At 41.1% G+C, this 14474-nt stretch overlaps 2 protein-coding genes across 5 annotated transcripts; one reads left to right on the plus strand and one right to left on the minus strand.

Moving 5' to 3' along the window:
- Positions 1 to 3716: 3716 nt before the first annotated feature.
- On the plus strand, positions 3717 to 6090 carry LOC105043977 (protein BASIC PENTACYSTEINE7). 4 transcript variants are annotated; one of them, XM_073255503.1, is made up of 3 exons: positions 3717 to 3918; positions 4805 to 4865; positions 4972 to 6090. In XM_073255503.1, exon 3 carries the CDS (start codon positions 5037 to 5039, stop codon positions 5871 to 5873), a length of 837 nt encoding a protein of 278 aa, XP_073111604.1. In that variant the 5' UTR covers positions 3717 to 3918; positions 4805 to 4865; positions 4972 to 5036; the 3' UTR covers positions 5874 to 6090. The 4 variants fall into 4 exon arrangements, with proteins under 4 accessions (XP_073111604.1, XP_073111605.1, XP_073111602.1 ...); XM_073255504.1 differs by lacking the exon at positions 4805 to 4865; XM_073255501.1 differs by having other exon boundaries at positions 3718 to 3918; positions 4706 to 6090.
- A 3719-nt stretch (positions 6091 to 9809) lies between these two features.
- On the minus strand, positions 9810 to 14081 carry LOC105043976 (phosphoribulokinase, chloroplastic). Its single transcript, XM_010921730.4, has 5 exons — positions 13371 to 14081; positions 11784 to 11868; positions 11618 to 11702; positions 10957 to 11201; positions 9810 to 10295 (listed from the first exon to the last, which is right to left on the minus strand). The coding sequence occupies exons 1-5, from the start codon at positions 13931 to 13933 to the stop codon at positions 10044 to 10046; spliced, it is 1230 nt and encodes a 409-aa protein (XP_010920032.2). The 5' UTR covers positions 13934 to 14081; the 3' UTR covers positions 9810 to 10043.
- Positions 14082 to 14474: the final 393 nt, after the last annotated feature.

A 14474-nucleotide genomic window follows, 5' to 3' on the forward strand; every position in this document is an offset into this window, starting at 1 on the left:
GAGTGTCCACTCTTTCGGCAGCTCGAGCATTCTTTCGTGGCCCACTTCAGCACTAGCCGGAAGCCCCGCGAACCTTGGATAGTCTTTTCTCCCTCAAATAGGAGAAAATGAGACGCTCCGACACTTTGTGCCCGATTCAATGCGGCCACGCTTGAGGTCCGGGACCTCAACGAAATATAGCTATCTCGACCATGAAAGGGGGCTAAGGGGTCCCATTCACCTATTCCTTGGACAAGACCCTCCCCGGACGTATGCCGAGTTGCTGGAGCGCGACACGGACGAAGGAGCTTCCGACCGGTGCCTACCGAGGGCACGGTTAGAAGGAGAAGCGGAAGAAAAATCAGGCTCCTGCTGAACCACAGGCCCCACCGATAGACGGGTCTCGCCCGACGATGGAGTTCGAGACCGACGCATCGCAGGTATGACTCCTGCACCCCTCTTTCCGCTCTCATGCGCAGATCCTGATGGAGGTCGAAAGAGCGGAATATCTACGACGACCTCAGCCTCTGAAGGCAAAAGGCCTCGACCAACATGGCTCGATCGTCGATCGTCGAATCTACCCTCGTCTTGAAGGCAAAAGGCCTCGACCAACGCGCTCGATCGTCGATCGTCGAACTACGGCTCATCATCGATCGCCAACGACGGTTCGCCTGAAGCAAAGCCGACCATACGTTCGATCGTCGATCTACGCTCGCCTCTGAAGGCAAAAGGCCTCGACCAACATGGCTCGATCGTCGATCGTCGAATCTACGCCTCGCCTCTGAAGGCAAAAGGCCTCGACCAATGCAGCTCGATGCGATTGTCGAATCAACGGCTCGATCGTCGATCGCCGAATCTACGCCTCGATCTTTGAAGGCAAAAGGCCTCGACCAACATGGCTCGATCGTCGATCGAATCTACGCTTCGGCCTTTGAAGGCAAAAGGCCTCGACCAACATGGCTCGATCATCGATCACCGAATCTATGCCTCGGCCCTGAAGGCAAAGGTCTCGAACAATGCGGCTCGATCGCCGATCACCGAATCTACGGCTCGATCGTCGATCATCGAATCTACGGCTTGACCGTCGATCGCCGAATCGACGGCCTCGGCCTCTGAAGGCAAAAGGCCTCAACCAAACGTGGCTCGATCATCGAATCTACGGCTCGATCATCGATCATCAAACCGAGGCCTCCGCCTCTGAAGGCAAAGGGCTTCGATCAATGTGGCTGGCTAACTTGCCGACTTAGCTTCGACTAAGAAGGACAAAATGCCAGGACGACCGCAGTCGCGCTCGCGACATACCGACTTGGTCACGACCGATCGAAGGATATTCGGCTTGCCACCGTTTATCATGCATCCTGACGTACCGCCCGACCAAGTCCGGGCAATGAGTATTCGACTTGCGACACACCGACTTGATCACGACCGATCGAAGGATATTCGGCTTGCCACCATTTATTATATGTCCTGACGCGCTACGCCAGACCAAGGGCCAGACAATGGATATTCGACTTGTCGTCGTTATCCTATCCGAATACGTCGGACTCTACTCGACTATCAGACTCTACAAAATGATCGTGTCGACATGCTACGTTCGGAGGTTGGCCGACATCCGACCCGACGTACACGCTCGACCTATAGTCGGGACGACTCTCGACCATCAGATCCTATGCAACCTGTACAACAGTCAGGATGCCGACCTACGATCGGGGCATGACGTGATAGAAAACCACTCCTTTCGTCCGCAGCCGTCGCCCACGTGTTCACGCGGCCAACATGATATCGGACTCAGAGTGGGGAGGGCAACTGTTGGGATATACCAACTGACCCCCGTACGCTGACTTACCCTCAGACCGGTCCACCGACGCCCGACTCTACCGACCGGATCGACGGATGACTCTACCGATCGGACCGACCGACGACTCCGACGATGACTGCCACAATAGTGCCAACAATGTCCGACCGAAGGTATGTCGGCCGAACAATACTGTTTCGACTGACCAAGTGGCGAGCCCAAATCACCGACTCACTGTCGAGGGTGGCAGCCGACGTCCGACTCCCGCAATGCACCAGACCAGCCGATGGTGTCTCCAGATCATCACCCGACGTCCCGTAGCTGAATACCGACATACAGTCGGCCAGCCCCCCCCAAACGCGTACGACTGCTATGGGCTGCTGTCCTGACAAGGACATGTGGCGTGGCCGCCCTGGGGCATGTCCTACCAAGGACATAGGTCAATCCCAGTGACTTGACAGCCCACGGCGACTTGACAGTCCGCGATGATTTGACGGCCTCCAGCATTTGACAACTCCCCAGTTGTCTGCACCATTAATGGCAGGATCATGTCGCGTCCTACTATAAATGGGGTAAGGCAACAGTGTTGGTAAGGCGAAGCTCCCTAAGCTCTTGAGCTCTCTCTCTCTCTCCCTAGCTCTCTCTCGCTGAGCCTCTGATTTTTCACTGTTGCCTAGTCTCCTCTCTGACTTGACCATCGGAGGGTTTCCACCGGAGGCATCTCCGTCAGTGTGAATTTTTTTGCAAGTGCGCGACACCGACGATCGGGCGATGGGGAATTGGCTGCAACAGAGTAGATTTTGTATTTTGAGATCAGGTGTAGCACCCAATGATATTACGAGTGGTCGGTTTTAGTCATTTATTAATCAAAGATATGGTAAATATGAATAATTCGATTTAGTTAGTAGATCACAAACACAAACTCCTTCGTATTAAAATATTTGAGACAAATCACATTTGTTGGAATATATCGATTGACCCCCGTATGCCGACTTACCCTCGGATCGGTCCGACCGACGTCCGACTCTACCGATCGGACCGACCGACGACTCCGACGATGACTGCCAACAATAGCTGCCGACAATGTCTGGTCGAAGGTATGTCGATCGAACAGACCCATACTGTTTCCGATCGGTCAAGCGACCGAGCCCAAATCACCGACTCATGTCGGGGGTGGCACCGACGTCCAACTCCCGCAATACACCAAACCAGCCGACGGTGTCTCCGGATCATCACCCGACGTCCCGCAGCCGAATACCGACATACAGTCGGCCAGCCCCCCATCGCCGTACGACTGCTATGGGCTGCTGTCCTGACAAGGACATACGGCGTGGCCACTCTGGGCACTGTTCTACCAAGACATAGGTCAATCCCAGTGATTGACAGCCATAGTGATTGACAGTCCGCGTGATTGACGACCTCCGACGATTTGACAACTTTCCAGTTGTCTGCACCATTAATGCAGGACATACGCGTCCTACTATAAAATGGAGTAAGGCAACAGTGTTGGTAAGACGAAGCTCCCTACGCTCTTGAGCTCTCTCTCTCTCCTAGCTCTCTTCCGCTGAGCTTCTGATTTTCACTGTTGTCTAGTCTCCTCTCTGACTTGACCGTCGAAAGATCCCATCGGAGGTATCTCGATCAGTGTGGATTTTCTTGCAGATGCACGTATCATGATCGAACGATGGGGGATTGGCCGCAACAACATTCATCCTCCAGATATTCCTCTCCCTTAATCAGGATACGTGTTTTTATTAAAATTAAATTATATGCATCATATATGCTGAGAATTTGTAACCTAAACATCGCATGGTCCAAAGCCAAAATGTGACTTTGCAAGGAATGCAAGATAATTTTGATGAGAGAAGAAGGGCAGAGTTGGAAGCAAGCTTGAATCAACCGAAAGAAATCCAAGGAGGGGTCACCCCGTCAACTCAACTGTTTGTTTTTCATGGTATTGGTGCAGCAGCAGTGCCCATTAAAAGAAGAGAGAAGGACCCATCTCCCTTTCCTCACCTTTCTCAACCACTCCACCTATTGCTTTTATTATCAGACAGGGCAATTAAATATAGAGATGGGGAAAAAAAAAATGTAGAACAAGAAGAGAAGGTCCAAGGAAGATTGCTTCTTTGAAGGCTCATTCTGTAAGATCTCTCCCCCACTTTCTCCATTTAGAAAAATGATCTTCATAGTTTTGAGTAGCTTTTTCTTATTATTTTTCTTTTATTTTTTGACTGCTTGTTCTTTGTTCACTCTATGCTGCTTAGAAAGATTGGTGTTCAGAATTGAGTAGGGTTATTATAAGGTATTGGAGTCGTTTTGTGATGGGCTCCACTGTCTGCTTATGTCTTTTGTGATTGCCAGTAACCAGCTGGTTTTGCCATGTAAAATCAGTGTTTCCCCTAAGATATTATTTCCTCTAATTTCATGTTTTTGAGCTTTTTTTTTAAAAAAAATAAAGGATATATGCAGCAAGTGGTTGAAGTCCTTTCAGTTTTTTATGCATTAATTTCTCTTTTACTTGGTGCTTTGTTAGTTCAAAGTTTGTATATTCGATCTGTGCTACTGCTTCCTGTTTAGCTTCTTAAAAGATTCATTATTGTAATGATGTGTTCCTTATTCTGCGTTTTGTTAATATTTTGTTGGATTGCATTGACATTTTCAACCAATTTCCCAACTGATTCATCATGTGTGGGGGAGGGGAAAGGGTTTCTCCTCAAGGTATATTCATCTTTGCTATATATTGCATCCCAAACTGTTGGCGGTTGTATTGTTCATGGATTTCTTTCAATTATTATTGAGATTTTTGGATTCATCTTCCTAAATCCATTGTGCAAGATCCAAATAACTTGTCTTCGGATCTTCGGAGGGTTTTTAAGTTTCTCAGCAGTGATTCTAAATTCAACGTTGCTCTGATTGCTGTGCAGTCAGGTTGTGCATGTGTCCTGCATATGAACAAATATTTTGATGGTTATGTGCAAAAAAACTGAGATTATTAATGAAACTGATATTGGGTTTGGTAAATTTCAGTTTTTGGGTGGAGTTTTGTGTCTATTATTGGTTTCATGAGGATTCTCTTTTGCAGTAATTGGTGGGTAAATCAAGTCTGTGCTCCTTTAATTTCAATAGATGGATTTTGCTGATCTTCTGTCAATTAGTTCACTTTAAGCAGACAATAGATGTAATTACAAGTGCAGGTTTAGTTCATTCTGGGCTGAAGAGGGTATTCAGCTTTAACTTTAGAGTGCTTCATTGGGTTTGCATGGATAGAAGGGGAAGATTGGGTACAAGAAATTGGGAGTTCTCAAATCATACAGGACATGCAGAGTCAGTTTTAAAGCCAGTTTCTTGTCTTTCAGTTCCAAACAGCACTGTTTCAGGACACCAAGAGACTTCTCCGAAAATGAGCTCATATATTAATAGAGACTCCATAATTGGTGAATGCAATTCGGGAGTTTCTGCGATGGACTTTTCCTGGATTCCACAGAGAAGCTTCCTGTCTCAGACAAAAAATATGAATTCTTCTCATGCAACTCCAGTTAATTCAGAAATGATTGATGTGCAAGGCATGGCAGTTGCTGCAGAAGGTGCAATGCAAAATGGTGTGCTAGAAGCTAAGCCACTGAAAGTCAGAAAGCAGCATCGTTCCACGAAGAAAAATAATCATACTGCTGCTAAAGTTTTGAGGCAAAAGGAACCAAAGAAACAGCCTTCGGTACCAGCAAAGAGGAAAGGAAGTTCCACATCCATGGGGAAACGTGAGAAGAAGACTCAAAATATTATTGTAGATGGAACAATGGTAGATTTTTCGAATGTTCCAGTGCCTATATGCTCATGTACTGGTGTGCCTCACCAGTGTTATAGATGGGGAGCTGGTGGGTGGCAGTCATCCTGTTGCACCATGAGCATATCAGAATATCCTCTTCCAATGAGCCCTTCCAGGCCTGGTGCACGCCTCGCAGGAAGGAAAATGAGCATTGGTGCATACAGAAAGCTTCTACACAGACTTGCAGCTGAAGGCCATGATCTTTCTTATGCGGTGGACTTGAAGGATCATTGGGCAAGACATGGCACTAATAAGTTTGTCATAATCAAGTAGCAGCAAAGGGGTAGCACAACCAACTTCCTCTTTCTAGCTTTTTAATGTTTTGCCTTTAGATGTGATTTTCTTTCCATATTTGAAGTACTTGTGGGAAAATATGTTACAGATGATATGCAATCTAGATCGAAACAACTCCCTAGTTCTGGTTGAACATTTTATTGTACCATAGACAACTTTGAGTCTTTCATGCAGATGACTTTTTTCTAAGCATGCCTATATGAGCATCATTATTCTAATGCTTGTATGGCTATATTTTTATTTAGTCAATGCATGGAGCCACATGCTTTCTTGTATTATATGCATTTCCAGTTCAAGAGGCATGTTAGGATGTATCTAAGAAGGTAAATATTTATCTGAATTATGTATGTCTTGATGGGTCATATGCAAATGCCATCCAGAGAGGGCCACTTTTTGCAGTTTGATGAGTTCATATGGACTGTTAAAGCCTTTTTAGATAATCATGTGCTGGATTATTTGGAGTTGGAGGGAGAAAGATATGTCAAATCTTGGCAAAATCCTTCATCGAATTCTTTTAAAGTGTTTCAGAAGTTCTGATGTATTTGTCATGAGAATTATTGGGCATGAGTTGCTTTGACATGAATATATTCTTTATATTTGGGTCCTTTTTATTTTTTCAGTCTGTTTTCTCACTGATCTTCTCTCTTCTATATCAACTAAGATCTATACTGTTAATTGTCCTTTTTCTTGCAAAAGTTTAGCTGTAGATCTAGATTCCTTGCGTTGCCAAGAACTGATATAAATCGCTTGTAACATGGTATAACTGTTTGAAGTAACACCAACTTTAAGAACACACTGGTAGCATATTCCATTATGGATCTTTCTGTGGCATGATAGTGATTTCATGGATGCTTAGGCTGGCCAAATTTAGATGTGATATTGTTCATCTCCTGTGAAGCACATATCATGTCATAGAATACTGAATGGTGGACTAGTGGACTAGCAAGAATAGGGGTCATGCACAAGAATAGGGACTAGGGGGGACAAATAGTGGACTAGCAAGAATAGGGGTCTTGTGCAACATAGTTACATCATCTCAATAAATCACAAGCATGTTGGGTTAAATTATCAGAGATGAAAACAAATCTTGGAGAACTTTTTGATTTTTGAAACACTTATTCCTAATGCTTCATGCAGGTGTTTCATATCAAATGGATACCAGACTTTAGCCATGTAACAGTTCATCCCAAATTAAACAGACCTGAACACTTACAGACCTAACTTAAAAGATCTTGGTTCTCGATCTACATAGTTTCTTTTACTAGTAAATCTGTACTGATAAAAATAATTAATTAATTTATGTTTTGCAGTACTGGGAGGATTTTCGATGATGTTTGGAGGTATATAATACTAACATTTCTCGGGGAATAATTTTGTGATTTCTTGTGCAGGAGACTCCAGTAATGTGCTTACTCTTGGCATTATGCATGGAGTTTAGTTTATGATGGAGCAATGATAACCCCAGTTAGGAGAGACAGTAACTAAGGAAAATGAGAAACCCTTATATAAGTTTTTAGCTTGGGCTGTGTATATGCAGAAAAGCATACAGTTTAACATAATAATGAAAAAACAAAGACCTATATTTGTGTTTTAGATGCGATTAAGAAAAGGGCGGCAAAATAGCTCATTTAAATTGGAGGAACATGCATGAATTTTTAGGATTATTTGATTTTTTCTCTCTGCTATCAAAATATGATCTTGCTTCATATTTTTGTCACAAGTTTGGCTGGTCACTTCGTGCACTCAAACCCCAACCATTTCAGGAAAAGAAAGAAAAAAGAGAGAAAATTGAAACGTACGGTAGTAAGAAAAGCTTGAAGAACTTAAATTGCTATCAATTCACTTCATGAATGGGGACGCATGCCAGTATATTACTTTGTAGTCAATCCTAGGACTGCAAGTGGATCAGATTGACCCAGTCAGATCCGTGAGCTACTAAAATTAATCTGGTCAAGCATGAGCCAAATCTACTTGGATTAGGGTTATATGCCTTTCCGAATACAAGGTGGATTCTGATCACTAAATTCCTTATCTGAATCCGAATGAATCGAGCTGATCCTAACAAGTTTGTGATATGGCTAGCCGATAATTTGTGCTATTAACTATAAACATATCTGGTTATCAATCAAACCTTATGTAGAATATGTTTTAGATAATGTCTATATATGTGATCATGATTTTTGTTTTGGGATTATTGTTGAACTAATTTGATGCAAAAATATGATGGATTGATAAAATTGATATTATACCCAATTTAATCCAACCCGAATAGAATTGGATTTTGGGTTTGGGTGCAAATGAGTTGAGCAGCTCACAAGCTGCTTGTGCCCGACTCAAGTCCAAACTTGACTCAATCTAACCGTTATCAAACTCAAGTAACAAAATAGTAAAGTTCGAGTTCGAGTATGACTCGATTAATATTCAACTCGATTTTAGATATTATTATTATTATTATTATTATTATTATTATTATTATTATTATTATTATTATTATTATTATTATTATTATTATTTTAATCGAGTGGAGCTCAAGTTTGGATATCAATGTTTGACCGATTTCGAATCAAATTTTGAATCCGAATATTTTGAATCGTGTCGAGTTCGACTCTTTAGCTACTCAATTTGACTCAGCTCAATTGCACTTCGAGTTTGGGTTCAATCTTTGTCCTAATCCAACTGTCAAATAGCTTTGTGTTGTGCTCATGGCATCCAACCCAAACCTCCTTGCAACCTAGTTAGCGTTATATTGATAAGATCAAGCCAGGTGGTAAGAAGCAATACTTTATTATATACATGTTGTAGTGTAGAAGAAAGGACATCATTAGTCTCATATTGATTGGAGTCAAGGAAAAATCTAATTATATAGGAAGGGACCATTCTTCTCACGTGAAGTGCTTTTTAAGAGATAAAATCATGAGGCCCAAAAAGGTTCATACAGTCCATGGACTGTGAGCCGTATTCTAAAACGGATAATATCTCACGTGCCGAGTTACGAGTCTTTGACTGTAATATTGGTGCTAGAAGGAAGACATCATCATCAATAGACTGGAAGGTTTTTTTCGTTTGAACATTATTTTTTGTGAGTACACAGACAAGATCGGTAGAGTATATAGATTTTTTTTTGATCAGGAAGGTTATGTTGTGGTGTAGGAATGAGCTGGATAAAAAAAGGATAGTAAAAAGAACAAAAAAAGTGACCGAAAACAGGGACAAAGGCGAGGAATGATGTTTGCCTTGATAAAGGCAAAGGTCTGTCCTCGGGAATTCTTTCTTTTTCCGCTGCCGTTTTCTATGTTTTTCTTTTTCTCTTTTTTTGTGTGGGGGGGGGGGGGTGTAATAGTTTTCTATGTTTGGCTGGGAGGATTACATTCACAATATTGTACACACAAAATTAATATCAAAATGATTTTTCTTTTTTTTTTTTTTTTGAAGAGAGACAATGTATGGAAAGCAAATATTAACTCTGCATAATTATAATTGCTAATAAAGCTCTTGTGGGTTGTGGCTTCGGCTCCGATGGAAAGGTCTTTCACATTGCTTTGAGATGTACAATACAGTAAAGAAAACCATAACCATCAAGGCTTCTTCCAATTACGCCAGCTTAATCAATTCTTCTTCACCAGCTACTCTGATTAAGGCTATCTCCTCTCAATCTTTTCTAAATCCTTTTTGACAGTTAGCTGAAATAAAGATACTGTTTTAAATACACAAGCATTTGCAAACATTTTATATGTTGAAGCTTGGTAAACATTGCTGATCCCTTTTTAGACAGTTTAGGTTTTTAGAGTCTAATGATTATTTAACATGGTATCAAAGCAAGAAATCATGAGTTACAATCCTTAAAGGTTCAGGGTTAAGAGTCATGGGTTCAAATTATAGATTGACCATGACCATGGCCAAGTGAGAACAAACATATTTCTTCTATCGACAAAGGCATCTGATTTCCAACGAAATCGGGACTGCAAAGAAAGGAGCAGTGATCTACATAGCCATTGCTTGCAACCTGAGGGGAATCTGCCACATTTCTTTTGGCCTGCTCCTATATTACAGGTTCTATATAGATTACATGAGATAAAAATACTGATGCTATCATTTTAGGAGGCCAAACATGATAAGAAAATCTGAATTCGACTATGCCAGTGTGGAACATTAAACTTTTGTTGCTTCAGTAGGAGCAGCTGCCTTCTCCGCAACGATCTGTTCATATAGATCTCTTATTTTCAGACCGACGATAGTTTGGAAGAGACCGGTCCCATTATTGCTGCCTGGGAAGTCGGCATGCTTCAACAGCTGCTGAGTCACCTCCCCATAGAACTTGGTTGAGATGTTGCTTAGATGGCTCTCCACATATATGAGCTCATCTAATCTGTCAAATTGCCCATCCATCTCCAAAACTGAAACCTGTGGAAACGAAGTCCAAAAAGAGGTCGATGAACTGTAGAAACCGTTAATCCCACCTTGCAAATTGCCTATTTTATGAATTAATACATAGCTTCATTAAGAATTTCTATAACACAAATCATTTCACCGGTTATTAGTCCTTTACTGGCCCCAACTTTAAGAGCTTTTGATCATATAATGGAAAAAATGTTGCAGTAAATGGTAATTAAGCTCGGTCATGGAGCTATGGTCATGAAGCTATGGAGACTTTCCCTCCAACACTTTTAAATTTATGGAAGACTTGATATAATCTATTTTAAACATCGGTCCAGGCTGGGCTCAATTCTTCTCTCGATTCCAAGGGCCAGGAAACCTTTTCACGACTCCAATTTAATGCAAATAAGCAGATGCTGAACTTGAAATATGAAAATGGATTTTTTCCTTGTCACTTCAAGGTGCTAGAAATGATACATGCAGAATTAGTCATTGCAAACAGAGTAAGCAGTCATTTTATTTGTCTCAATTAAAGTGGTTCAAAACCTTTCTAGGAATTTCAATTGATTCTCAGTTATTTCTTTGTCACTTCATTGCAAGTTAATTGAAATGAACAAGAAATTTATAGGATGATGTTGAAGTTAGAATAAGAAGGGCAAAAATTCTAGCTCTGAGGCCTCAGAATTACCTCATGGGAAAAGTAGGTGTCTGGGCCATAGAAGAATTTGATTCCGGGGTATGAACAAGTCAGTTTCCTTCCACAAGGTATCCAAGAGATGGTGGAGCCTTCATCAAAGAGGTAAACCGGGCTGAAATACTTCGACCCTTCTTTCATAATCAAGCGAACCCGCAACACTTTCCCTTCATTATCATCAGGAATCAATTGGGTTGGCAAAACTTCTATCACAGCATCAGCATATTGCTTCTGTGGATCTGCAAAGAGTCATGATTTAGTGATGCAAGGACCGTGCGAGAAGGTAAATATGCTCATAAATGTAAACAAGATACATATCTATAAGAGAAAAAGTATTATCTTCTGATCAAACTTGCAATATATTATATAACTCGTCATGAAGTGTTTTGTTTTTTTTTTTTCCTGGTTTTCTCTGAGGTAAAAGTCATCATAAAGTAAATATCAATATGCCATATAGCTTTATGGTCTTGATTACTCCTCTATAGCCTTTAAATGTGATATGAATAACCTAACGTCACTCTTTGTTTACTGAGGTCCTTTTGCAGCACATATCATACATCACTAAAGATGACTAGTTCACTTTCTCTAAAATAAGTAAGCACTTGGCATCTACCAATTGAAGAAATAGAGATGGGGCTTTATCTATGAAATATACCAATGTAAGCATCAAAGTCGGGTTTTCGAGCCTCAATGCTAGCTTTAATACTTTCAAGACTATGCCCACGTTCGGCCATATCTCTCTGCAATTCACAAAATTAGACCAGATTAAAGGACATAAAAGCAACCTCATCATACGTATTGAAAGAGCTCCAGTCACTCACCTGAATTTTCCATGCAAACTTAACCTCATTACTGATGTCCAAGTAGATGCTGAAGTCCAAGAGATCCCTCACACGAGGATCAAACCTGAAGATAGAAAAAATTGTACTCAGGTTTCACCCTACTCAGTGTATCTGCTTGCCAAAATCAGAAAGCTTTTCTCAAAGTTCAGAAAAAAAATATTGCTTATCTGATTACAGAGAGTACAGATCAACCAAATACTTTGGGTTGGTATGACAGAAATGTTTTGTGTAAGTTTCCCAGATGGGAGATGATAACCATACATGGAAATTTCTGGGAATTGAGTCAAAATCTACAAAAGATACGCATATCACCAATTTAGATGTTAGATTAGAACAAGCTATTCCACTTGAATGGTATGCTGTAAGAAAGGAAACCTTTAGGTTTTCAGAAAATTTGTCCCACCTTGCTACGGTATCAGACCTTTTTGTGAAGGCTACAGAGATCCTTGAACATATTTAAACTTCTCTGAATCAGATGGAAACTGCATTATCAAAGTAGTGAAGATGGTGCGAGACATTCCACTCCAAAAGAAATGGTGCCAGACATTTGCAGAGATACTTATGCTAACCATAAATTACAAAGGGAAGTTACATGAAATATTATTTAGTCTTGAGATAGTATAAATATGAAATGAATGTGTGAATTAAAGTTCCTATGCACTTTTCATTGAACATCATTGTCATGTCCTTGTTAGGGAGCATTTGTGGTGAGCAACTGTGCCATATAAAGCACAAATTACTCATCATACAAAGGCTGTATATTTATTAGGGTGCAAATATTTTCTCTGGCTCAAGCAATAATGGAATTATATATCTTAGGCACCAGCAAAACAAATATAGAACTATAAGCATCCTCAATAAGTCCAATATCAAACATACTTTAACAGATATTTTATAGATTACAATCCAATGATTTATGGCAGAATTAAGACAAATCAAAACCATATGCATAGATTGTTCATCATTTTCAAGTATAAAAATAACAAAATAACAGTTTGACATCATGAGATATAGCATGATTCATCTTATCCAACAATAATCCTATAAAAGGAAAAAAAAAATATAAAGCCTAATCAAGAATAAGCGGGGAAAAAAGTCCAGATAAATGTATCAATAATCAAGAATGGGCACCCAACTTACACATGTTCAATCATAGAGCGATGTATGAACATCGATTGCTATAACATATGTAGATAAGAATTTGAATACTCCTACAATTAGTTAAATCAATTAAAATAAACATAATTAACACATAGACTACTATAATCTCATCAATTACGGTCACAGTCTAGCACACATGCATGCATGCATGCATGAAGGAAATGAAAAGATAAATAATAGATTATGAAATATCACAAATTTTTATATTGTAACATTGATCAGAACAAGTTCTAAATTGTGAGCAATTTACTACAAACAATCAGCAACCAGAGCTCTTAGACAAATTTCAACCAACAAAAACAATAAAAATAAACAAACAGGGATGGGTAAGAGCAAAAAACCTTGAAAAGAATGAAGGAAATCACATTTCAAGGAAGAAAAGAAAAGAAATCACAAAAAACTCACATTGGGTGCAGTCCTTCAATGACCAGGATCTTGGGAGGCTGGATGAGCTCCGGGGGGTCCAGAAGACCAGTGACATGGTTGTAAATAGGTTTGTCCACAGCCACCCCTTCCTTGAGGGCCTTCACCTGCTCATACATGAGATCGAAGTTGTTGGCCCTCGGGTCCAAAGCTGTCACTCCCTTCTCCTTCCTCCCGGTCCTGTCCAAGGAGTGGTAGTCATCCAAACATATCACTGTGGTGGTATCACTGATCAAAGTGTTGGAGTCCGGATTCCCTCCCTTGGGAGGCTCCGCTGCTCCTCCGAAAACGCTGGTCAGCCTCCTCATGAAGGTGCTCTTCCCGCACCCCGAGTCTGCTGCCAGACCAATCACCACTGTCTTAGCCTCAGCAGAGCAATAGAGGGCCTCCGAAATTTTCTTTCCTCCCCTCCTTCTGCTTCCCCTCCCACTGGTGTAGAAGATGACCTGCTGCCTTTGGTTGAATCCAAAGGAAGTCTTTGTTGGGTTGGAGACAGAGCAAGGGGAGTGAAGGGAAGGTGTGGTGTAGACTGTGCAAACTGCCATCCTTAATGGGCTATTTATTGTCTTCTTTTAAGGGTGGGATGGCAGCTGATGTGGGTTGTTCTTCTTTCCTTTAAGAGAAGGTAAGAAGAGTTGGAGAGGGAAGTCTAGTTGGAAGGAGGAGACATTGAAGATGAGCGAAGGGGGTTGTGGTGTGCTTTCCTTTTTTTTTGTTTTTGATGACTTCAGCCTTTTCAGTTTCTCTGACAGTCTCTTATTCAATTTTTCGCTCTCTTATTTTTTTTTCTAGAGAAACTGCTTTTATGGCTTTAGATTTTTCCCCTGCCAGTCTACCCTGGTGTAAACTTTTTTTGTTTGGAGATTCCCAATGATCTGGACGAAATGGGAGCTTTTTGAGGTGGGAGGAGCGAGAGCGTGTGGCCGGAGGGACACAGGATTTCTGAGCTGGATGCCTTTTAGTTTGTTTTCAACGAGCAATAAAAATATGATTTTTATTTTTTTATATATAAAATTATGTAGCGTGATTATTTTCTTTTTTTTTTTTTTTTTTTTTTGATACAAGATTATTTTCTGGTTCATTAGG

This window comes from Elaeis guineensis, chromosome 4 (assembly GCF_000442705.2).
Source record: "Elaeis guineensis isolate ETL-2024a chromosome 4, EG11, whole genome shotgun sequence".
Lineage (NCBI taxonomy): Eukaryota > Viridiplantae > Streptophyta > Magnoliopsida > Arecales > Arecaceae > Elaeis > Elaeis guineensis.